Source organism: Eubalaena glacialis, chromosome 3 (assembly GCF_028564815.1).
Source record: "Eubalaena glacialis isolate mEubGla1 chromosome 3, mEubGla1.1.hap2.+ XY, whole genome shotgun sequence".
NCBI classification, from domain to species: domain Eukaryota; kingdom Metazoa; phylum Chordata; class Mammalia; order Artiodactyla; family Balaenidae; genus Eubalaena; species Eubalaena glacialis.
In genome coordinates, this window is record NC_083718.1 from 129047942 (window position 1) to 129072379 (window position 24438).

The following is a 24438-nucleotide window of genomic DNA, read 5'->3' on the forward strand; positions in this document are numbered from 1 at the left end:
TCAAATACTGTGGTGCTCTATTTCTAAAACATGAGAATAGGAAATAGAAGTAGTCTAATAAGACATTTAGTATATATCTAACGTAATTATTAATACTAATTTACAATTATTTTTCAAAAAAATTATGTGTGTCATTCAAATTATAACTTTTTCAATATATCTGGCTACTAATGTATATTTAGAATGCTGAATAAAGTCAAAAATATTAGTATTACATTTTATAAAATAAAATACGTATATATTAACAAAAAATAGGGCCCTAATCAGTCTGTGAACAATTTTTTGTAATAGTAATTCACAGTAATACAAATAACTATGAATCTTGCAGCTTATTGAATGTATACCCTGAGTTCCAGATACTTAAGTTTCCAAGAGTAATTTCTCTATCTTAGGCCTTTGGGCTGAGATTATGTGAATAAGTCTTCTACTGAGATGGAACTATAGAAATAAGGTGTTTGAGAAGACAACAGCTCTTTGCAGTTACTGAACAACTGATGGTCTTCCATTTTCTTTTGTCCATTTATAAAACCAGAATAACCTTTGGGTTAACTCTAAAAGGTGGTGTGAGCCACATGCCCGTGGAAACACAATTTATAAAATGCTCCCTTGTGAACCAACAATTAAGGCAAACATATCAATATTACCTTTCTGCTGCCTTGTTTACTCACCTAAAAAAGATGGTCAAAAATGAAAATTTGGAAAAGGGAAAAGAGAAGAAGTTGGTGAGTAGAAAATGGAACACCTGGCTATTTGGTAACTACTCCTTGCAGAAACACTCTCTGCGTTACAAAATATCTATTTGCTGAATTTCACCCTTTAGAACTATACTGAATGCCAAAAAGAATACTTTTAAAATTCTCAGTATCATTCTAACAAACTTCAGAAGCATCCAGTGTTGGAATTTGGGGGTATTAATTAAGAAATCATTGAGTCATAATAAAAATGTAAAAGAAATATTGCTTCTGAATAACAGTGTAAAAGAAAACCTCGCCTAAGTTTTCAGACCTGCAAAGAAAGATTTCTTTTAGCTAAACTATTTATGATAACATTTTAAACCATAACTTGTAAATATAAATAAACTTAACATGAAGTTTCATAAATGAGAAAAAAGTGTCACGTTGGACTTTTTTCTAACATAAAAATCAGTTCTTTAAATAGTTCTCATTTTTTAAGTTATATAACAAATACTTTCTTATATAGAACATATAGATGGATAATTCTGAGGTTAATATAATGTAATTTTCAATTAAAATACAAAATTTAGCAAATATTACTTTCTTTTGCTCTTGGGAAAAATGAATTCCAGGTTCCTCATATTAAGACATATTATTTCATTAGTATAAGATGTGAGTTGTTATTACTCTTCAGTGTTTCCTGAAACTTGTTCAGCCCTGGGAAAATCTGCTTCATACTTCTTTTTGAGATTACTTAAATATGTTCGTAAACTGTCTGGATCCAACTGAGAGTTTCGAGCAGTTTGAACGAGCCTAGTAGCTAGATGGTACACAGCTCTCTGTCTTTCCACCTCAGGGGTACTCCTTTGGCTTTGCTGTTATTGAAAAAATATAGATAAAAATTAAAATATGAATACTATGATTTTTATTTTGGCAATATTCTATCTCCTTTCATAGAAATAAGAACTCAATGGTTAACCAATCCTTTTGGATAAGTCAGCCCCATTCAACTAGCAAATCATGTACCAGAAGAAATAAATATTATTTTGGAGAATAAAATTTCTCATGAGTATTTACTACTTTATGACAGATCCTTAATCCTTGAAAACCACTTCACAATGAAAAAAAAAAATCTGCTAAACGGTCAAATATCTCAGCACAACACCAAAGAGTAATAGAAAATCCACAGAGTTATGTTCTACAAACACTTTCTCATCAAAAAGGTATGGGAAAATAGCACTCTGCTCATTGCTATGCAGTTTTCATAATTTTAAATGTCACTCAGAGTACTACTCTGTATCTCCTACTTTAATTCCCCAACAGATAAACTAGTGGACAGAATGGGTCATCAATAAACTGCTTGTCCCTCAAAACAGTTCATACATAGGATTGCTAGAACCTAAAAGAAAATACTGCCTGAGGGGTAAATTACATTTTTAAAATAAGCAACATAAATTGCTAGTTGAAATTATGTCTTAATTATACTTAAAAACTATACTTAAGGATACCCAAGAAATAATGTTTAAAATGGGAATCTTCTAATACTTTGGAAGACCTTTAGATATTCAGTCCTTGAATACCTCCCTTCAGGGTTGGGAGTATAGCTAGAAAATTCTTCATTCATTTCTTTGCCTGAGCTAGATAGAGGAAGCAGCATTTTCAATCTTAACTATTTATGTAAAGACTTAGTTTCCATTCACTAAGGGAAATACAATCCCTTCAACTCCTCAATAGCCAAGAATTCCAGATATTTCTCTACTTTCACTATAGGAAAAATGAATACGACTCCATGAGGTAGAATAAGATTATCATATATTGATCCATCCATCTATTCGATACACTGATTGATCAACTATCAGTTTATTATTTAAATGACAGTTATTGAATATCTATTATTATCTATATTCCAGACCCTATAACTTGCATTCATGACTATGGGGGCATACAAAAATGTCATCCTGACATGATAATGGAAGTCAAAAAGCTCAGTCTTACAGTGAAACAGACATGTTTACAAGCAACTGATTAATCATGAAAAGTCCCATAAGAAGGATATAAAATGTTCAGAGGAAAGAAAGTTCACTTCCAGCTTGTGTCAAGAAAAGCTTAAACAGGATGGAGTATTTGAAATGAATCTTGATGGACAGAAGAGCCTAGAAGGGAGGGCATTCCAGATGGAAGAAACAGAGAGAGCAAACACATTAAAAAGTATGGTACACAATCAGGTCAGAATGATGAAATGACAAGTAATTCAATGTGGCAGAAATGTACGTTATAGTTAAATTGAGTAATGTTATATAACACTGAGGTAGTAAACAAAGGGAGATCATAAAGCAGTAGTTAACAAACTTTAGTTTGCTTAAAAATCATCTGAAGACTGGTTAAAAATGTAAATCCTTGAGCCACAGGAGACCCTTGAAAATCTGGGATGGTACCCAGTATCCCAGGTGATTCTAATGTACGTAATCCTCAGATTACATTTTAAGAATTAATCATAGAAGACTTTCAACATTAGGCTAAGGAGTTCAACTTTTATTTGGTAAGAAACAACTGAAAATTTCCGAGCAGGAAACAACATAAGAACTATGCATTAGAAGAAAATCTGGTAGAAGTATGTAGGATGGGTTGGAAAACAGAGAGAACCTACTGCTTAGTCCTAATGAGAGGTAATTAAGAAGAAGGATTCATAGCTCTGATGGGTCACTGGGAGATCTGAAAGTGAAGAGATGAGAAGATTTTTCAAAAGATGATAAATTTAATTTTGAACCTACTAAAGAGTGAAAGCATAAATTAAGATTTCAAGAAGAAATATGAATAAAAATATATAGATTCAGAGTCAAAAAGAATTGAAAATGGAGGCTGAGGAAAGGTGAGATCACCAAGAGTATAGAATTTTAAACAAAGAAACAATGGTAAAATCTTAGGAATACTTCTATTAGGTAGGTGGAATAATATAAAGCACTAGTGAAGAAAGGAAAGAAGTGATAATCAAAGAGGTAGGAGAATGAGAACATCCAGGAGAGGACAATTCCACAGTAGCCAAGACAGCGAAGAATTATGAAAAGGGAAAGAAGGGTAGTGCCAAACGCCATAGAGGGAACAGGGAAGATGAGAAGTGAAAAAAAGGCCATACGATTTTATGAATAGTTAGTATTTAAGAGGAAACTTTCTGTAGAGTGATGACAAGATCCAGTTTGCAAGTGGAAAATGGAAAAAGCAAGTATAGATTACTCTTGGGAAACTGGCAGTAAAAGGAAGAGAAATATAATTTGAGAAGGTAAAAAAAAAAAAAAAAGGATTTATTGGGAAAAACCTAACCATATTCATAGGAAAAAAAAAAAGCCACTGAAAAAAACACTAAGGATGCAAAGAGAAGAAAAGAAACTGATGAAGAAACTGATCTTAATCGAGATGGAAAGAAGGTAGGAAAGTTAACCTTAAAAAGGTTGAAAGGTAATCTCTTCCTCTGAGATAGGAAGGAAGAGAAATAGGTGAAAAACAGAAATTCCAAAATAGAATTCTGAAGGAGGAAAAGGTTCAAGGACTCATCAGGATGACCTCAAGTCTCTCAAAAAGTATAGGAGGTAAATTTTTTTGTAGAGAGTAAGGTTATTGAGGGCTCAGGAAGAGTAGAAACATTTTGAAAGAGTTACTATAAGAAACCACATAGATTAATGGGAGAGAAGAAAAAACTATTCAGTAAAATATTCAACCAAAGTTAGTATATACTAATTTGCAGTGGCTAAAATTAGCCTGAATATATTTTGAGCAGCATCAGGAAATCCAAAACCTAGAAGGCTACTGGAGAGGTTGCCCATAATTGGAATTTGGCAAGAGGAATTCTGAAGAACTAGGTAATGAGAGGTTCTTTAGAAGTGAAGCACTGCCAAAATTACTGGCGAAGGAATTCCAATGGAGTAGTTAGGCAAGTAAAGTCATAAAAGCAGTCTAGGAGGTCAAAAGACTGAGGAATGCAAAAGAAAAATTGAAGGCAGGTTAAGAAAGAGTGAAAGACACAGGAAACTGTTAATACTGAAGAAAATTTCATACTGCACATAGCTTAGTTTACTGAACACACTGGATTCTTAAAACAATATAAGGCAACCTGATGTAAAAAAATGAAAAAAGATTTCCAAATTTTCAGTTAACAGAGGTGAATTCAGTGTTGGATCTACTGCTTCCTAGCAAATCACTTAAGCTCTATGAACCTCAGCTGTAAAAATGCACATAAAAATAATACCTTTATTATTTATCTTTTATTAGATCTAACTGCTTCATGAAGAGTTACGAGGCTTATATATGATAATGGATAGAAGAGCTTTGAAAACTATTTAAAAAGACATGAAAATGTTGTGCATAGTGATTTTTATTTTTAATGCTTACTTTATAGAGATTTCTTTTCTTATCATAAAGTCAGTGTAGCAACAAGTAGGAACTGAACTGTTTAACTTTTGTCTCCTATCTTATTAGTAGGTATGCTGGGAAAAGTTATAATAGATCAAACCAAAAAAGTTTTGAGAAGTAAAAAGGATTTTCTTTACCTAGGAATTAGGTTTTTGTTTTAAATATTTTAATTATTAATTATATATATTTAGATCCAAGGCCATAATAAAAATGTACACTAAAAGTATTTTCTTGAATTTGAAAAACAATTCTTATTGCTAAAGAGTTTCTTACCAAAATTTGTCTGGTTATTTGACTTGTGATTTCTTTGGCATCCAAGACAATTGATGGTGGGAGTGACGATACCTCTGCAGCTTTTAATCCTAAAATTATCAAGAATGGGGCTTCAATATTATTATTGCTGGTTTTGTTAAGTTTGTTTTAATCAGTATTAATCTTTTCTTCACAGATTTAAATTTCCTTTCTTAGGTATTTATGAACTACTTAATTCTCAAAATCAAGTTTCCCTAAGTTCTGGATGACAACTTAACAATTATGAGATTTAATTACTTGCTAAGACATGTAAGACAAATTAGAATATCAATTACCTCTGAAGATACCTCTGAGATAGAAGAAAACATGATAGGGAAAGGAAAAGAGGTAATAAAAAAATCAAATAGTAGTAATAACAATGAAATTCCAACTACAAATTCAGTTGGTTTATAGGTCAAAGGACATACGGGTTTTTCAGTGTAGAAGAAAGTGTAGTCAGAGATAAGCTTACAGCTGAATATTCGTCTATCTAGCAGATCAACAAGGGAGGAATTTCTCCGAAGACATAATGGTAGGTGACTACTCTTCATGCAAATTCAAATACCAATTAGTATTCTCATGTTCCCAGATTTTTATTGTGTAAATGCCTTATAGGCTTTCTACTATGTGCTAATAGTTTATTTATTGCTTTAGAGGCAACAGAAGCAACACTAACATTTATTTAGAAGTTACTAATTGCTAGGGACTATGCTAGGCAGTTTGTATTTGACAATTCATTTAATCTTCACAAATCCACATATATCACCATTTAATAGATGAAACTGAGGCTTATAAAGATTAAACATCTGATACAAATTAAGTTATCCATTTGATTTTCCCATTTCAAATAGCAAAACAAAGATGCTATTTTTACCCTCACAAAGGTCACATTCATAGCTAAAATAATTTTTGGAACTTTATATGTAAAATTCAACTGAAAATTCCCTCAATCTGTGCAACTTTACATGTCACAAAATGATTTAGATAGAAAATATCTAACCAAGTTTATGAACACACATAATTTGGTAATACATTCCATTTTAAGACTTAAGATTTAGTTATCAAGTTCCCTGAATCTGAAGAAAACAGAAGGATGCTGTTACTGAAAGAGTGTCTAAGAAATACATAATTTTCAATTCATTATATAACTTGCAAATATAAACTAATTACGTTTTTCTAAGGATAGAAACTATACTTCTGGGACTTTCATGTATTGTAATTCTACATAGTTACTGTTAATATGTTTTAAAATAAGCTTAATATATATAAAATGTGAGTCTGACATAGAAAATAGTCTTAGATCATACAAGCACTCAAAAGAATGAGAAGGAAAGTTGCTTAGACTGACAGTCAAGTAAAGAGAAGAAAGTTTGTCTTACGAGAATATGTAGGGTTTCAGTGTATATATATAATTTCTATATGCAATACCATAATTTTTTTCTTCTGTAAATCCCTTAGAAAGTTTGTAGGTATACAAGATTGCTTCTTTATTTCTTGAGGTGTTCTTTACATGTTGAACTTCAAAATGCATGTTTTCTACATTAGGATATAGAACATCTATATGGCATAGTTCCAGGAAATGTGTAGCGAACAGTGTAAATGCCTAGAATAAACAACAATGAATATCAGTATTTTTAAATGAACTAGAAAATTCTATTTTAACTATTTAAACATAAATTTTTAGTTTAACTTTCTAAGTAGCTTAGCAGAAATGTAGAAATGAAACTGATGAACTTTGAGGCTAACATGGTCAATTCACCTTAAAATGTTTTGAAATTTTATATTCAATGAAGAAAAAATATTTATTATGATTACACACACACGTATGTTACGTTATGGGAAAGAGAACAAATGCAAAAATCCTAAAAAAAAAAACCCTGAAGATATTGAAAGGATGAAGTTTACCAGAAATAAAGCTATTAACTGAGGTAATCATTTATTAGAGAAGTAATCCACAAATGATATCATAACATTTCCCTCAACCTTTAAAAACCTTTACTTTAAAACTAGCTTCCTTCCATATAAGTAGTTTTGGGAAAGTGAAATCAATGGATTGTCTTAGGTATTTGAAATTGCAAAGGTTTTTGCTTTTACATTTGCATTGTGTTTGGGATAGGTACTTAAGGGGAAAAAAGGTTGAGGACACCGCTTAGTACGATGATTCTTAAACTTTAGTAATCCCCTGGGGAGCTTGTTAAAGATGCAAATTCTTGGTGCTTATCCCCCTCACTTTCTCACAATCAGCAGTGTAATTTAGGGCCCCAGGAAACTGCATTTTCCCTAAGTACTTTAGGTGATTTTGATGGAGGTGGTTCAAGTGACTTTTGACCAGCGCAGTGGCTTCCTGCCCAGAGTTACTGAAGCAGAAGGAGATATGACTCTAACTCGTTATGTTTTAAGATACAAGTGAGAAACTAAATAGGTGATTAGTGGAAATTTTAAATATTAAGACATTAAAAAGAAAATATCTGACTGGCAAATGGCTATCAACTATGGAAAGGGGGTAGCAGAGGGAGGAATGGTTTTGTATATGACAGAAAAATAATAAATCTCAAAAACTACTAAACAAATCAAAAGGTGGTATAAAACAAACCAAATTTACAAAGCAACAGGAAAATATTTAGAAACCCAGTAAACTATCAATATTTAGAAGATAGAGACCATGTTCATAATAACAATAACATCCTCAAGTTTTATATATCAAATCAATCTATTCTAGTAACTCTGTAAACTCTATTTCGGGTTAATTCGATTTAACAAATAATTATTCAGGACCGTTATATTGCAAGGATTGTGCTAGGCACTAAGATACTAGGTTAGAAATTAGGCTCCTTAAAAGTAAGTAGCAATAATTATATTTTTACTATCAAGCCAGCTGCTTCAGGATTGTGGGGAACATGATAAGACAAGTGAATTCCATGAACACGGGCCCATTGCTGCATCGCGTTTGTTATGAAGTGCGTTCCTTAATCAGAAGCAATTCTGCAATTCTGTGTGGAATACTGTGATGGTGGATAAAGCATTCTGTTAAGTTCATGGGTGGTAGTTTTTGCAGAAGCCACATATGCACGGAAGGCAACTCTGTATCCACAGTAAGTATCTAGCCCAGTAAGAACAAGTTGCTGCCCTTTTCGTGATGGAAGTGGTCCAGCATAATCAACCTGCCACCAGGCAGCTGGCTAATCATCTTGGGGAATGGTGCTGTATCAGAGGCTCAGTGTTGGTCACTGCTGCTGGCAGACTGGGCACTCAGGGATGGCTGTGGCCAGGTTGGCCATGGTGAGTGGAAACCTATGTTGCTGAGCCCATATATAACCTCCATCCATGCTACCATGGCCACTTTGTTCATGAGCCCCTTGGGTGATGGCAGGGGTGGCTGAGGAAAGAGGCCGACTGATATCCACAGAACAGGTCATCCTATCCACTTGATTATTAAAATCCTCCTCTCCTGAGGCCACTCTTTGGTAAGTATTCACATGGGACACAAATATACTTACATTTTTTTGCTTATTCAGAGAGATTTATCCACATCCCTCTTCCCCAAACATCCTTGTCACCAATTTTCCAAAAATGTTCCTTCCAAGTCTCAGCCAGACCTTGGCCACAGCCCATGAATTGATATATAATCACACAACCAGCCATTTCTCCTCACAAGCAAAATAACAACCAGGTACAGTGCTTCAAGTTCTGCCCAATCAGACAATTTTCCTTCACCAGGGTCATTCAGGGACTAGAAAGGGACTACAGTGCTAGAGCTGTCCACTTTTGGGTGGCACCTGAATATCATACAAAATGATCTGTAAACAAGGTAAGTCTTCTCTTCCCCTGTCAACTCTCTATGAGGCCACAGGTACAAGGTGAAAGAAAGTAGTGTAGTAGGAGTGGGGACCATGAATACTTGGGCCATGTCTTCATGTAACTTACTTGTGCCTTCAGGGACTTCTCATGCCCAATCATGTATATACCCCTTCCATCTGATGATGGGAGTGCTGCTGTGCATGCCCAATGCTATGGCTGGTGGATCAGATAACACCCAGCTCATGATGGGCAGCTCAGGTCACATGATAACTTGGTGGCCTATGGTTAATCATTGTGTCTCTACTAAGGCACAGTAGCAGGCTATGAGCTGTTTCTCAAAAGGACAGTAGTTATCTACAGAGGATGGCAGGGCTTTGGGCTTTGCTCCAAAATCCTAATGCCCTGCGCTACAATTCACCTACACAGGGCCTGCCAAAGGGGCCAAACAGCATCTCTTATCTGTCACTGATACTTCAAACGCTATTGGATCTGCTTGATCATATGGCTTAAGTAGCAGAGCAGCTTGCAAGGCGAACCTGTTGCAGAGCCTTCTCCTGCTCTGAGCCCCATGCAAAACTAGCAGTATTCAGGTCACTTGGTAAATGGGCTGGAGTAACACATCCAAATGAGAAATAGGTTGCTTCTAAAATCCAAAGAGGCCAACAATGTATTTTGCCTCTTTTTAGCTGTAGGAGGGGCCAGGTGTAACAACTTATATTTCACCTTAGAAGGGATAACTCAACATGCCCCATGTCACCGGACTCCTAGAAATTTCACTGAGGTAGAAGGCCCCTATACTTTTTCTCTTTTTTACATTTTTAAAAAATTGAAGTATAGTTAATTTACAATATTGTGTTAGTTTTAACTGTACAGCAAAGTGATTGAGTTATACATGTATATTCTTTTCCAGATTGTTTTCTATTATAGGTTATTATAAAATATTGAGTATACTTCCCTGTGCTATGCAGGAGGTCCTTGTTGTTTACCTATTTTATATACAGTAGCATATATATGTTAATCCCAAACTCCTGATTTATGTCTCTCCCAACCCCTGCTATCCCTTTGGTAACCATAAGTTTGCTTTCTATGTCTGTGAGTCTATTTCTGTTTTGTAAATAAGTTCATTTGTATCATTTTTTTTAGATTCCACACATAAGTGATATCATATACTTGTCTTTCTCTGACTTACTTCACTTAATATGATAATCTCTAGGTCCATCCATGTTGCTGCAAATGGCATTATTTCATTCTCTTTTATGGTTAAGTAGTATTCCACTGTGTGTATGTGTGTGTATATATATATATATATATATATATATATATACCACATCTTCTCTAGCCATTCATCTGTCTATGGACATTTAGGTTACTCCCATGCCTTGGCTATTGTATATAGTGCTGCTATGAATACTGGGGTGCATGTATCTTTTCAAATTATAGTTTTCTCTGGATATATGCCCAGGAGTGGGATTTGGTGGATCATACAGTAGCTCTATTTTTAGTTTTTTAAGGAACCTCCATACTGTTCTCCAGAGTGGCCGCACCAATTTATATTCCCACCAACAGTGTAGGAGGGTTCCTTTTTCTCCACACCCTCTCTAGCATTTATTATTTGTAGACTTTTTAATGATGGCCATTCTGACTGGTGAGAGATAATATCTCATTGTAGTTTTGATTTGCATTTCTCTAATAATTGGCGATACTGAGCATCTTTTCATGTACCTGTTGGCCATCTATATGTCTTCTTTGGGGAAGTGTCTATTTAGATCTTCTGCCCGTTTTTTGATTGGGTTGTTTGTTTTTTTGATATTAAGCTGTATGAGCTATTTGTATATTTTGGAAATTAAGTCCTTGTATGTAGCATCTTTTGCAAATATTTTCTCCCATTCTGCAGACTGTCTTTTTGTTTTGTTTATAGTTTCCTTTGCTGTGCAAAAGCTTTTAAATTTAATTAGGTCCCATTTGTTTATTTTTGGTTTTATTTCTATTACTCTAGGAGACAGATCCAAAAAGATATTGCTGCAATTTATGTCAGAGAGTATTCTGCCTATATTTTCCTCTAGGAGTTTTATAGCCTTACATTTATGTCTTTAATCCATTTTGAGTTTATTTTTGTGTATGGTGTTAGAGAATGGTCCAATTTCATTCTTTTACATGTAGCTGTCCAATTTTCCCAGTACCACTTATTGAAGAGACTGTCTTTTCTCCATTATATATTCTTGCCCCCTTTGTCATAGATTACTTGACCATAGGTGCATGGGTTTATTTCTGGGCTTTCTATCCTGTTCCATTGATTGGTTTTTGTGCCAGTACCATACTGTTTTAATTACTGTAGCTTTGTAGTATAGTCCAAAGTCAGGGAGGTTGATTCCTCCAGCTTCGTTCTCCTTTCTCAAGATTGCTTTGGCTATTTGGGGTCTTTTGTGTTTCCGTACAAATTAAAAAATTCTTTGTTCTAGTTATGTAAAAAATGTTATTGGTAATTTGATAGGCATTGCACTGAATCTGTAGATTGCCTTGGAGTACAGTCATTTTAACAATATTGATTCATCCACTCCAAGAACAGGGTATATCTTTCCATCTGTTTGTGTTGTCTTCAATTTCTTTCATCATCTTCTAACAGTTTTCAGAGTACAGGTCTTTAGGTCCCTGTACTCTTGTTGGATTTATCTCCCCTTTCTGACACACAGATGTCTTACCAATAAGTCTATAGTAGTTGCTACTTTGTTCTCACTAGGTCCAATCAGCATAATGTTATCAATGTAATGGACCAGTGTGATATCCTGTCGAAAGGAAAGTAATCAAGATCCTTACAAACTAGATTATGACGGAGTTGGAGAGCTGATATACCCCTGAAGTTGGACAGTGAAGGGGTACTGCTGACCTTGCCAGCTGAAAGCAAACTGCTTCTGGTGATCTTTATTGACAGGTATGGAGAAAAATGCATTGGCTAGATCAATTAGCCACATACCAGGTACCACGGGATATGTTCATATGCTCAAGCAATGAAACCTCATCTGGTACAAATAGCTGCAATTGTAGTCACCACCTGGTTAAGGTTACAATTATTCATTGTCATTCTCCAAGGTCCATCTGTCCTCTGCACAGGCAAAATAGATGAGTTAAATGGGAATGTGATGGGAATCACCACCCCTGCAAATTTCAAGTCCTTGATGGTGGCACTAATGTCTCCAGTCTCTCTAGGAATGGGGTACTGCTTTGGGTTACTATTTTCCTACATAGAAACAGTTCTAGTGGCTTCCATTTGCTCTCTCCTACCATAATAGTCCTCACTCCACAGGTCAGGGAACCAATGTGGGGATTTTACCAGCTGCTGAATACACATATCCCAATTACACATTCCAAAACTGGGAAAATAATCACAAGATGGGTTGCATACCCATCGGGCTCACTGTAAGATAGACCTGAGCTAAAACTCCATTAATCATCTGACTTCCATAAGCCCTACCCTGACTGGTAAACCACAGTGATGTTTTGGGTCTCTGTAATTAGAGTCACTTCAGAGCCAGTGTCTAGTAGCCCTCAAAAAGCCTGATTATTTCCTCTTTCCCCAATGCACAGTTACCCTGGTAAAAGGCTGTAGGTCCCTTTGGAGAAGGCTGGGAGAAAAATTAACAGAATACATTTTTGGAGTGTACCAGAGTCCCTCCTCCAGGGGACCTGGCTTCCCCTTCATTTAAGAACTTCTAGATCTGTAAATTGGCTCAGGTCTAGAAATTGGCTGAGGGGCCCTGACTCTCTTTTTTATGGTTCAGGCTAGACTTTTGTTCACCTGACCTAAAACTTTTCTGCTTATACAGATCACGTAAGAATTTAATAAGCTTCCTTTCTATTTCACTTCTAGGGACACCACAATCAACTAGCCAATGCCATATGACTGCCCAAGTCAAGACTATTCTGATTGCTGCTTGGACTCTGCTGTCTGTTTTGGTAACCACACCTGTCTTGCCTTTGGTAGTAGAGTACCATCCGTTGGTACATCCTGCCATGGCAAGATCCAATTACTCCCACTGTATTTAGGTTTCCCAATTCAGTGACTGAAGTTTCCACTGTAAGATCTGGCCTACAGAGAAGAGTGATCACAGAGCTCTTTAAGGATGTTGGGCTCTCCTCACAAATTTATTTCTCACAATCACCGTGAAAGGTATGTCTTCTGGACCCTTGCAGGGTAGGTGAGTAGGTCTTAAATGACAAATCCATAACATTCCAATCTCCCTAAGCCTCTGAATCTTTTCCTTTACATTAAACCAAGGCAGATACAGCATTTGCAAGTCACTCACTATGGGCTACCTTTTGGTTCATGCTTCAACTAATGAACCAAACATCCTGAGATGCAACATGAAATTCAAGACCTCTGCTTAGTAAGTACATATCAATAAATTTGGCCTTATCCAACTTCACGTTCCTTCCATCATTATCCCACATCCTTAATATTCAGTTCCATACATGTTCCCCAGATTTCTATCTGTATTTATTAGAAAACTCAAGTAGTTCTTTTGAAGTGTAGTGTACCTCCTCATGGGCCACACTTCATACCTCACCTTTACGGGCCTGCTGGGACCTGAATCTATTTATAGTTTAGAAGCAAAGAAGGATGGTAAGGGTGGATCCTGAGGAGAATTAGCATTGTCTTACATGGCAGCTGCCTTAGGGGAAGTCATTACAGTTTCTTCAGACAAAGCAGACAATCCCCTCATATGGGCTGGGGATGCTACTCACACTGAGGGTAGAGAAGCCTCTTCCACTGGCAAAGAAGACTCATTAGAACTTAGAGGTTCAATGTCCCCAGCTTTATTAGAGTCTTCCCACATGTCTCCATTCCAACCTTCAGGATCCCATTCCTTCCCAATCAATGTTTTGACTTTAAAAATAGAGTCGCTAGTATGTGGCTGGGAGTTCAACTTGCATTGTAATTCAGCCAGTCAAAGAATGAGATTCTGGGTTTGATTCTCAGTAACCTCAGGCTATAGGAGATAAGAGTCTCCTTCAGGACACACATAGAAGCTTTCAGGTCATTTAGGCAGGGATTTACTCAGGAATTTGAATTCCTGAACTCATCTTTTCTTTCCCCACTTTGTTCAGCAAATTAGAAGCAACCAGCCAATCTCATTATATTTGTTAGTTTGCCAAAAACGTTTGAAAGTATCATATACACGGTTACCCAGCTCCTTGCTTCTTATAAGTGGTTGATTAAGAATATCCAATGGTGGGCCTTTCCTGGTGGCGCAGTAGTTAAGAATCCACCTGCCAATGCAGGGGACACGGGTTGGAGCCCTGGTCCAGGAAGATCCCACATACCACGGAGCAACTAAGCCTGTGCACCACAACTACTGAGCCTGTGCTCTAGAGCCCGTGAGCCACAACTACTGAGCCTGCGTGCCACAACTACTGAAGCCCCCACGCCTAGATCCCGTGCTTCGCAACAAGAGAAGCCACCGCAGTGAGAAGCCCGCACACCACAGTGAAGAGTAGCCCCCACTTGCCGCAACTAGAGAAAGCCTGTGTGCAGCAACAAAGACTCAGTGCAGCCAAAAATAAATTAATAAATAATTTAAAAAATAAAAAAAGAATATCCAATGGTGATATTTTGCATATTTCTATTGCTAGATCACACTATGGAATACCAGTGCTTTCTTTACTACTGGAAATAGAGTCATTAGTATCTTTAAATCTAATTAGCTTAGAAAATCGATTCCAGAACTAACTCAAAACATTCATCCTTAAAATTTTGTTCCCCTAGAACCACTCTTGATATTAAAATCTGTATTAGTCAGGGTTCTCCAGAGAAACCAAATTAACAGGATATATTTGTGTGTGTGTGTACGTGGGTGTGTCTGTGTCTCTGTCTGTAGAGAGAAAGAGAAAGATTTATTATAAGGAATTGGCTCACATGATTATGGAGACTGCAATCATCAAGCTGCAGACCCAGGAAAGCTAATGATGTAGTTTCCACTCCAAGTCCAAAGGCCTGAGAACCAGGAGGGTCAACGGTGTAATTCTAGTCTAAATGTTAGCATGCTCAAGACCCAGAAAGAGCTGATGTTTCAGTTCCAGACTAAAGGCAGGAAAGAACCAATGTTCAAGACTGAAGGTAGTCAGGCAGGAGTTTCCTCCTACTCCCAGGGGTCAATCTTTTCGTTCTATTCAGGTCTTCAACTGGGCCCCACTCAAAAGTGACTGGCTAAGGCTCACCCACATTAGAAAGGGCAATCTGCTTTACTCATTCTACCAATTCAAATTCTAATCTCATTCAGAAACACCCTCACAGATATACCCAGAAAATGTTTGACCAAATGTCTGGGTACTCCATAGACTAGTCAAGCTGACATATAAAATTAAGCATCACTATTAATAATTAGCTTTTAATCCCAATAAGTAATATATTCATCTTATTTATATGAGAAATTCTTATCGACTGAAATAGATTCAGAATTACAAAGACTAATGTTATCTATTAACATTAGTTCTGATTCATCACATACCCTTCTTTAAGTATAAAATAAGATTTTTCTTAAAAAAGAACAAAAAAAGAAAAAAACATGAAAAATAAAAATACAAAAAAAAAAGAAAAAACAAAAAAAGATTTTTCTCATTCTATATATAATAAATCACTATGGACTCTTATTTAAGGTATAGAACCTCATCTTAGGGATATTTTAAGGTACTTTAAATATAGAAAAATATCTTTATTTAAGTTTTTTCATACCAGTATATATTTTGAGTGATTATCTAAAAAGATATTTTACAAGTTACCTTAATAATAGAGCAAAAATCATAGTTTGTTTAACAGAGTTGATTTATGAAAAAACGTTTCCTTTAAAGAAATGAAATCTCAGGTAAGTAGATTTTCGGTAAAGTGACTTCAGATACATAGTTTACTTCATGTTGTGACATCACAGTCAATGTTATTACACATAGAGTCAATTATTGAAATGTTTTCATGTTTTGCTATTTGATTAAATTAAAGCCAAGTGACTACTTTTGACATTATTTTTATTTCTTGATTTCCTCCTTTCCTTTTGTACATCATGACTATCATATTAACTGTTCTTGCTTCCATCAGAAATGAAGAAAATATAAATGCTATGGTATGTTTTTATTAACTAAAATTGTTTAATGAGCTACTTTGTAGGTGCCCGTAAAATCCAATTGTGACGAATTTATAGAGGATACATCAAAAAAGGACTCAACACATTATTTACAATAGCCAAGGTATGGAAGCAACCTAAGTGTCCATCAACAGATATATGGAGGGCTTCCCTGGTGGCGCAGTGGTTAAGAATGCACCTGCCAATACAGGAGACACGGGTTCAAGCCCTGGTCCGGGAAGATCCCACATGCCGTGGAGCAACTAAGCTCGTGCACCACAACTACTGAGCCTGCACTCTAGAGCCTGTGTGCCACAACTACTGAGCATGTGTGCCACAACTACTGAAGCCCGTGCACCTAGAGCCCGTGCTCCCAACAAGAGAAGCCACCGCAATGAGAAGCCCGTGCACCGCAACCAAGAGTAGCCCCCGCTCACTGCAAGCAGAGAAAAGCCCACACGCAGCAACAAAGACCCAACGCAGCCAAAAACAAAATAAATAAAATAAAATAAATAAATTTATAAAAACAGATACATGGATAAAGAAGGTGTGGTGTATATATATATATATATATATACACATATATATATATCACACATACACACACACAGTGGAATACTACTCAGCCATTAATAAGAATGAAAAATTTTTTAATTGAAGTATAGTTGATTTACAATGTTTCAGATGCACAGCAAAAGAATATATATATATTCTTTTTCAGATTCTTTTCCATTATAGGTTATTGCAAGATATTAAATATAGTTCCCCGTGCTATGGTAGGTCCTTGTTGTTTATCTATTTTGTATACAGTAGTATCTGTTAATCCCTAGTTTATCCCACCCCACTTTTCCTTGGTAACCTTAAGTTTGTTTTCCATGTCTGAAAAAAGAATGAAATTTTGCCATTTGTAGCAACATGGATGGACTTGGAGGGCATTATGCTAAGTGAAATAAGTCAGACAGAGAAAGACAAATACTGTATGGTATCACTTATATGTAGAATCTAAAACTACAACACAAAGTGAATAAAACAAAAAGAAACAGACTCACAGATATAGAGAACAAACTAGTGGCTACCAGTGGGGAGAGGGAAGGAGGCAGAGGCAATATATGGGTAGGGGAAAAAAAAAAGGGTTATTATGGGATTATATGAAATTATCTGGGTGAAACTTTTGAAAATTGTAAGGCACTGTACAATTTTAAAAATCTTTCATTCAATAAAAGAAATTTTAGGGGGCTTCCCTGGTGGCGCAGGGGTTGAGAATCTGCCTGCCAATGCAGGGGACACGGGTTCAAGCCCTGGTCTGGGAGGATCCCACATGCCGCGGAGCAACTAGGCCCGTGAGCCACAACTACTGAGCCTGCGCGTCTGGAGCCTGTGCTCCGCAACAAGAGAGGCCGCAATAGTGATAGGCCCACGCACCGTGATGAAGAGTGGCCCCCGCTTGCCGCAACTGGAGAAAGTCCTCGCACAGAAACGAAGACCAAACACAGCCATAAATAAATAAATAAATAAATAAATAAATAAATAAAAAAGACCTGGTGCAGCCAAATAAATAAATAAATAAATTCTAAAAAAAAAATAAAAGAAATTTTAAAGAAGAGCTCAAAATTAATGTACTTAAAATAAATAGAGAAGAATACCTTTAAGCTCAGCAGATATTCACAAACAGCGTAACAAATGCCAATACCTTCTTCTGTATTAGTACCTCTGCCAAGTTCATCAATTAATATGAGTGATTTGTCATTAGCATTATGTAGAATATATGCTATCTGAAAATATAATTTCAGTATTATTCATTGTGACCAAACAGCTGTCACTATTATAGGAAAAAATGAGGAAAAATCCAGTCTCATTATTAGTTCATTTGAAATACATTTTTACAGAGAAATCCTGCTGAGCAGAAACTAACACATTGTTTTTCTTTCTAAAAATCTCATTACTAGTAATTCCAATAGAATAAATGTATTAACAGAATACATTTTTGGAGTGTACGTGAACAGTCATATGCATATGTGTATGAGACAACAGGGTAAATAAACATTATCTAAAATATTGATGTTTCAGATACAGTGAAATAAACCAATGAATTAAATGTTTAAATAAAGCACCAAGATGGTCATTTTCTTCTCTACAAATGATTAATCAATTGTTGTCATAAAACGCTCGGAACTATCTCTCAAATTTATTTTAACATCTCTACAGCCAGTAAAAATGAAAAGAAAAATTTAGGGGAAAGCATCCAAGTCCATTGATTCCCAATTAAAGAAACTTAAACCCATGCCCAATAAAGACGTATGTCATGACACAATAGTAACCTTCATGGCCATTTTACCTTTCCATAGGACTAAGCTTCTTGAGAGCTAGGACCACTTAAAAATACACCTCAAGCACTTAGTCTATTGCTATATTCTCCCATAGATATTCAACACATACTAAATAATTATATAAATATCATCTACTGTGGGCAAATAACTTTATTCTCCCGCTATCTAAAGAAAAAAAGTTATCTGTATAGTGATCCAATAACTCCTACCTACTAAAGATAGCCCAAGAGCTATACTGAATTCCTTTAGCCCTTCAAGCGTACTTGACATTTGCTTGGATCAAAAATAGGTGATGATACGTACTTTGTTAGAGGAAGTGAAAATTCTACAAGAGCACAGAAGAGGAAGATTTTTAAAAGCCTTTTAACACAGTGATCTTTTATTTTAAAATCAAGCCTAACAGGAACAACAGATACTATGCAAAATGTTCCTGAATAGATCATTGTTTTCTGAAGTCTTTTATATATTCCACACAAAAACATGAATGTGCATTTTTATCATTCAATAATACTAGCTTTTTCTTTAAAGCTGTATTTTTCATTAAAACATTTGCTTCCATTTCCACATAAGACAGAAATTAGGAAGCTGTCTTTGACTGCCCTCTGGCTCTTGTAGAGGAGTATAAACACATCTGCATGCTTTAGTATAAGAATATTTTCTTATGTTATAATTGACCAGTAATAGGAAAATTCAATATGCTTTTAACAGAAGAAAAGTTGAGCTTGGGTACCTCTTTCATTTCCTTCATAAATGTTGATGAATTTGTTTCAATATCATCATCAGTACTTATTCTTGTAAAAATCTGTTCAGCAATTCTAAAGGAAGCATATTCTGCTGGAACATATGATCCTATAAAATATAAGGTCAAAGTAAACTGCAATGTTTTTATAAAACATAAGTACTACTAATATTTTGCACTTTCCACCAACTCAGATTATTTACTAGCCTGTCTAAGAATTAATGTGGTGGAAAGATCACTTGGTATGGAACTAGAAGACGTGGCCCCAGCTCTGTCATTTACTGTACAACCTTGGACAGCACTTAATTCTTCCAGCTTCATCTTCCTCACATAAAAAATGGAAATACGTACCCTACCTATTGTACAAAGTTATTTGGAAGTTGAAAATAGATAATATATATTCAAATACATTAGAAAGATTTGTTATAAACTTGATAAAAATTTTAAATAATATATTTAGATGATAAAGAACACTCAAAATATGAAAATCTGAAGGAAATGGTTATGAAGCTCAAGTTGATAAAATCATTATAGAAAGATATATTAGGAAATATCTGTTATTAGAAGAGTACAGAAATACCCACAATTAGAATGAATGCAAAACATTTAATTTTTTTAATAAGGGAAATTTTCATCCACAAGACTGTTTCTGTCTGAGAAATTATCAGGCTAACTAATCTAAAATATTCATCTTTTGAAAACAAATCAATCTGATTAATGTACCTAACTCTATACAAAATGGGATACAAAAGGCATTCTAAAACCATAGGAAGATAAAAATATACAAATAGTTGAAAGAGAAAAGTATGAAGTATACAGAACTCTGTACAGACAAAATGGTGAAATAATGGGAGCGAAGAAACAAAGCCAGATTAGTCCAGGATTTAAAACAAAGGCAAAGGTGAAGAATAGGATCTACCTCTGAATAATAAGGACTAGCAGGAAGAGAAAGCAAAAGTCAGGATAATACTAATAAAAATAAAAGTAATAATAATAACAGTAGCAATTATAATGATCGCACGTCAGAAAGCAGATATCTTAAATACAACTTTCTCATAGGACTGCCAAAAGGATTAAATGGGAAAATAAATGTGAAAGTACCAAGTATAGAATATAGCGTATATGGTATATGTTAATATTTTCCCTTCTCTCTTATCTCCACCAAAAAGGCTCTCAACTTATCATCATATCAAAGAAACTTACTGGCTGGTATTTTGCTTCTAATCTGGCTCTCCTCTAACCGTACATTAACCAGAGTGAGCTATCTAAAACTCAAATCCAATTATGCCATTCTCCTGCTTAAATTTCAATAGCTCCCTATAGATTTCTGGATAAAGTTCTACCTCCTCCATTAAGTACCTAAGGCCCTTCACAATCTGACTCCTGCCCATCTCTCCAGCTTTAAGCCTGCCACTTCTCACAGCCACTCTTTGTTCTACAAAGCAAAAGAACCACTAAGCCTCTGGATTCCTTGCGGTTCCTTGGGAACATCATACTGTTTTTTGCTTCTGTGCTTTGGAACATTCTCTTACCTCTATCTGGAAAGTCTCCTTCTTTCTCATACCCTTCCCTTAAGTCCATAGCATTTTATATATATTATCTCGCTTAATCTTTACAACAGTTCTTAGACGTAGGTACTATTATAATTTTTATTTACAGATAGAAAAACTAAGGAGGTTAAATAATTTGCCTAAGATCGTACAGCCAGTAACTAGACAAGCTAGGTCTAGCTCCAAAGCCTATATTCTTAACTTCGGTGCCTTTCAAGTCCTAGTGTTTCCTTTATGATCAGATCATATATTATATATACTTTTAGGTATTTCAGAGGCTGAAGATGGACAGTGACAAGAGAAGTAGAGTAATAGTAATTTTCTTCAAATATTTGAGAGGCTACCCTCAGGAGATACTAGATGATTCTGAAATGCATAGAAGATAAGAATTAGGACTAACGAGTAGAAGTTATAGGAAATCAAATTTCAATTCAGTATAATGAATGTTCTAACAATTACAGCTATCCAACAATTAGATAGCCTGTTTTTTTAAAGGACAGAACTCCTTATAACAATTCAAACAGAAGTAAGATTATCATGTAACATATGAATCAGTATTCTTATAAGGGGAGGAAAGTTATCTAAGATGGCCTTTTAAACTATAAACTCAATAAAATATTTACTCTTTATTCATTCATTCGTTCATCTCTAATTTTCATTCCCGGTAGTTAAGGGTAAATTTGCACTGTATGATCAATATTGCTATTGCTGTATTTCTCTTACAATCCATTACACTAGACCAAGGTTTTTCAACCACATCTTGGGCTGGATAAATCTTTCTTGTGTATGTGTGTGGACTGGGGTGGGAGTGTGGGGTGGGTGAAATGGAGAAGGTGGCTGTCCTGTGCATTGCAGGATATTTAGCAGCATCTCTGGATTTTATACTCCCCTCAGTTGTTACAATTAAAAATGTCTCCAGACATTGCCAAATTCCAGGGGGTGAGGGGAACCAAAATCATCCCCAGTTGAGAACCACTTCATTAGGACCAATCATCTCATCTCTGATTCATATAGTCCTCAAGGAACCCAGTTTTCAGAGATAAGCGGTGAGTATGCCTCTATGACAAGAAATATGTAACAATGTTGGGCCAGTGACAGCCATTTACATGTGTGTGTATACACACATGTGTGTAATATAGCAGTTGCTGTGGCCAAGTTATTGGTACCCCTTAAATTAAGTAAGGGAAATGTTTCTGTGCCCAATGTTATAATTTTGGGAAAATCTTACATGGGTTATTAGAAGCAGCAGTTTATCCTACTTATTTCACTTTTCCTCCCAACAAACTTTTTGAATCTCAGATAATTATATGATTCAGTTTAGCAGTAGTTGATACAACATTAATAGGTATTGTAAGGAAATTTCTCTTTTGTTATATCCCACGAAATTTTCAGTACAATGTAATCCGAATTGGATGGAGCTTAATAAATACCAAATAGTAAAACTTATGGTATATATATATATATATATATATATAAGACGCTATTATACTTTTAGGTAAGAAAATCTACTCCAAACTGTTCTTGGGTTAATCAAGCACCTAGATCTAAAATACTGGGCACAGGCGGAGTCAAGATGGTGGACTAGGAGGATGCAGAATTCGTGTCTCCGCACAACTAGGGCACCTACCAGGCACCACTGGGGGACCACGGACACCTAAGGGGATGGGAGGAACCCCCAGCGACCGGGTAGGACGTGGGGCGTGTGGGGAGTGAAGGGGGAGGAGAAGTGGAGGTGGGATGGGACTGGCGCCCCTGAGGGGCGGCTGGGGGAGGGGAAGGGATCCCACACCTGAAGGGGGAAATTGGGGGACCATTGGGAGGGCAGAGGATCAAAAGGGAGCATGGCCAGGTTTCCCCTGCCCACTTGGGCCCCCAGGAACCTGCTGAGATCCAAGGCCTGATCCTCTGCCCACCTAGGCCCCCTCCAGCCTGGCGGGTCCTGAGGGAGTGGGAGGGAGGGAAGGGGGAGCAAAAGTAAAGGCCGGACCTCCAAGACTGGCACCCCTGAGGGGTGGCTGGGGGAGGAGAGGAATTCCTACACCCAGTGGGACCCACTGACAGTTAGGGGTCCAGCAGGGACGGGGGAAACTCTGGGGGAGACGGTGGGGGGGGCACGCAGAGGAGGAAGGGAACGTGGCCAGTGCTTTCCCTGTCCACTTAGGCACCAGGGAGCCTGTTGGGATCCCAGGCCTAATCCTCTGCCCTCGGAGGCTCCCTCCTGACGTGCAGAGCCCAAGCCCCGCCCCTACACCCCCACCCAGGGCCCTACCTCTACACTCGGAGACCCCCTCCAATGCACTGGGCCTAAACCCCACCTATACACCCTCACTCAAGGCCCTACCTCCAAAGGAACCCCACACTCCAGAGGCCCTCCCTTCCACCTGCTGCCTCTCCCCTTCCGCACAGGTCCTAAGCAGAGGCTCCGCCTCACGCTTGAATGTCACCCTACCTAGGCCCCACCGCCAAGGCCTTTTCTGGCTGCATGGGTCCTGAGCCTAGGCCCCGCCCCACGCTCAAACGTCACCCCCCCACCCGCCTAGGTGCTGCCCTGCCCTAAACCCCGCCCCTTCCTAAGTTCCACCCCCCCAAACTCCACCCCCAAAGCCAAGACTTTTTTTTTCCCCTCTTTTAGACTGGGGTTCTGTTTTACCTTGTTGATTCATTTATATTTTAATTTTTCCTAATAAATATTTTATTTTTCTAATTTTCTTTTATTCTTTATACTTTGTTATTGTTCTTTCCTTTTGGCTTGTTCCGCACCGCGGCCCTCCTTTTTTTTTTTTTTTTCTGTTGTGGTTTTATTTTACCTTGTTGCAGTTGTTTCAATTATATTTTTATTTTTCCTAATATATTTTTTATCTCTCTAACTTTATTTTGTTTATTATTCTTTGATACTGTACTGCTTTTCTTTTTTTTTTTTTCCTGCGCCATGCAGCTTGCGGAATCTTGGTTCCCAGGCTGGAGGTCAGGGCCGAGCTCCTGTGGTGGGAGCTCCGAGTCCAAATCACTGGACTAACAGAGAACCTCAGACCCCAGAGAATATCAATTGGAGTGAGGCCTCCTGGAGGTCCTCATCTCAGCACCAAGACCCAGCTCTATCCAACTGCCTGCAAAATCCAGTGCTGGACGCCTCAGGCCAAAAAACCAGTAAGACAGGAATACAGCACAACCCATCAAAAAAAAATAATGAAATGACAAAAAAGTATGTTACGGATGAAGGAGCAAAGTAAAAACCTACAAGACCAAATAAATGAAGCCAAAATACGCAAACTACCTGAAAAAGAATCCAGAGTAATGATAGTAAAGATGATCCAAACTCTCGGAAACAGAATGGAGAAAATACAAGAACATTTAAAAAGGATCTAGAAGAACTAAAGAGCAAACAAAGAGTGACGAAAAACACAATAACTGAAATTAAAAATACTCTAGAAGGAATCAATAGCAGAATAACTGAGGCAGAAGTACAGATAAGTGAGCTAGAAGATAAAATGGTGGAAATAATTGCCAGGGAGCAGAATAAAGAAAAAGAATGAGAAGAATTCAGGA

General features: G+C 36.6%; 1 protein-coding gene across 1 annotated transcript in view; it reads right to left on the minus strand.

Moving 5' to 3' along the window:
- Positions 1–1357: 1357 nt before the first annotated feature.
- The window catches only part of MSH4 (mutS homolog 4), a 90774-nt gene continuing 67693 nt past the window's right edge, over positions 1358–24438 (minus strand). Inside the window, exons 16-20 of the mRNA XM_061186433.1 lie at positions 19334–19452; positions 17920–18048; positions 6798–6972; positions 5352–5440; positions 1358–1549 (exon numbers count right to left, since the gene is read on the minus strand). Of these exons, the coding sequence (XP_061042416.1) occupies positions 1358–1549; positions 5352–5440; positions 6798–6972; positions 17920–18048; positions 19334–19452 (704 nt within the window). The remainder of the gene's footprint in view (positions 1550–5351; positions 5441–6797; positions 6973–17919; positions 18049–19333; positions 19453–24438) is intronic.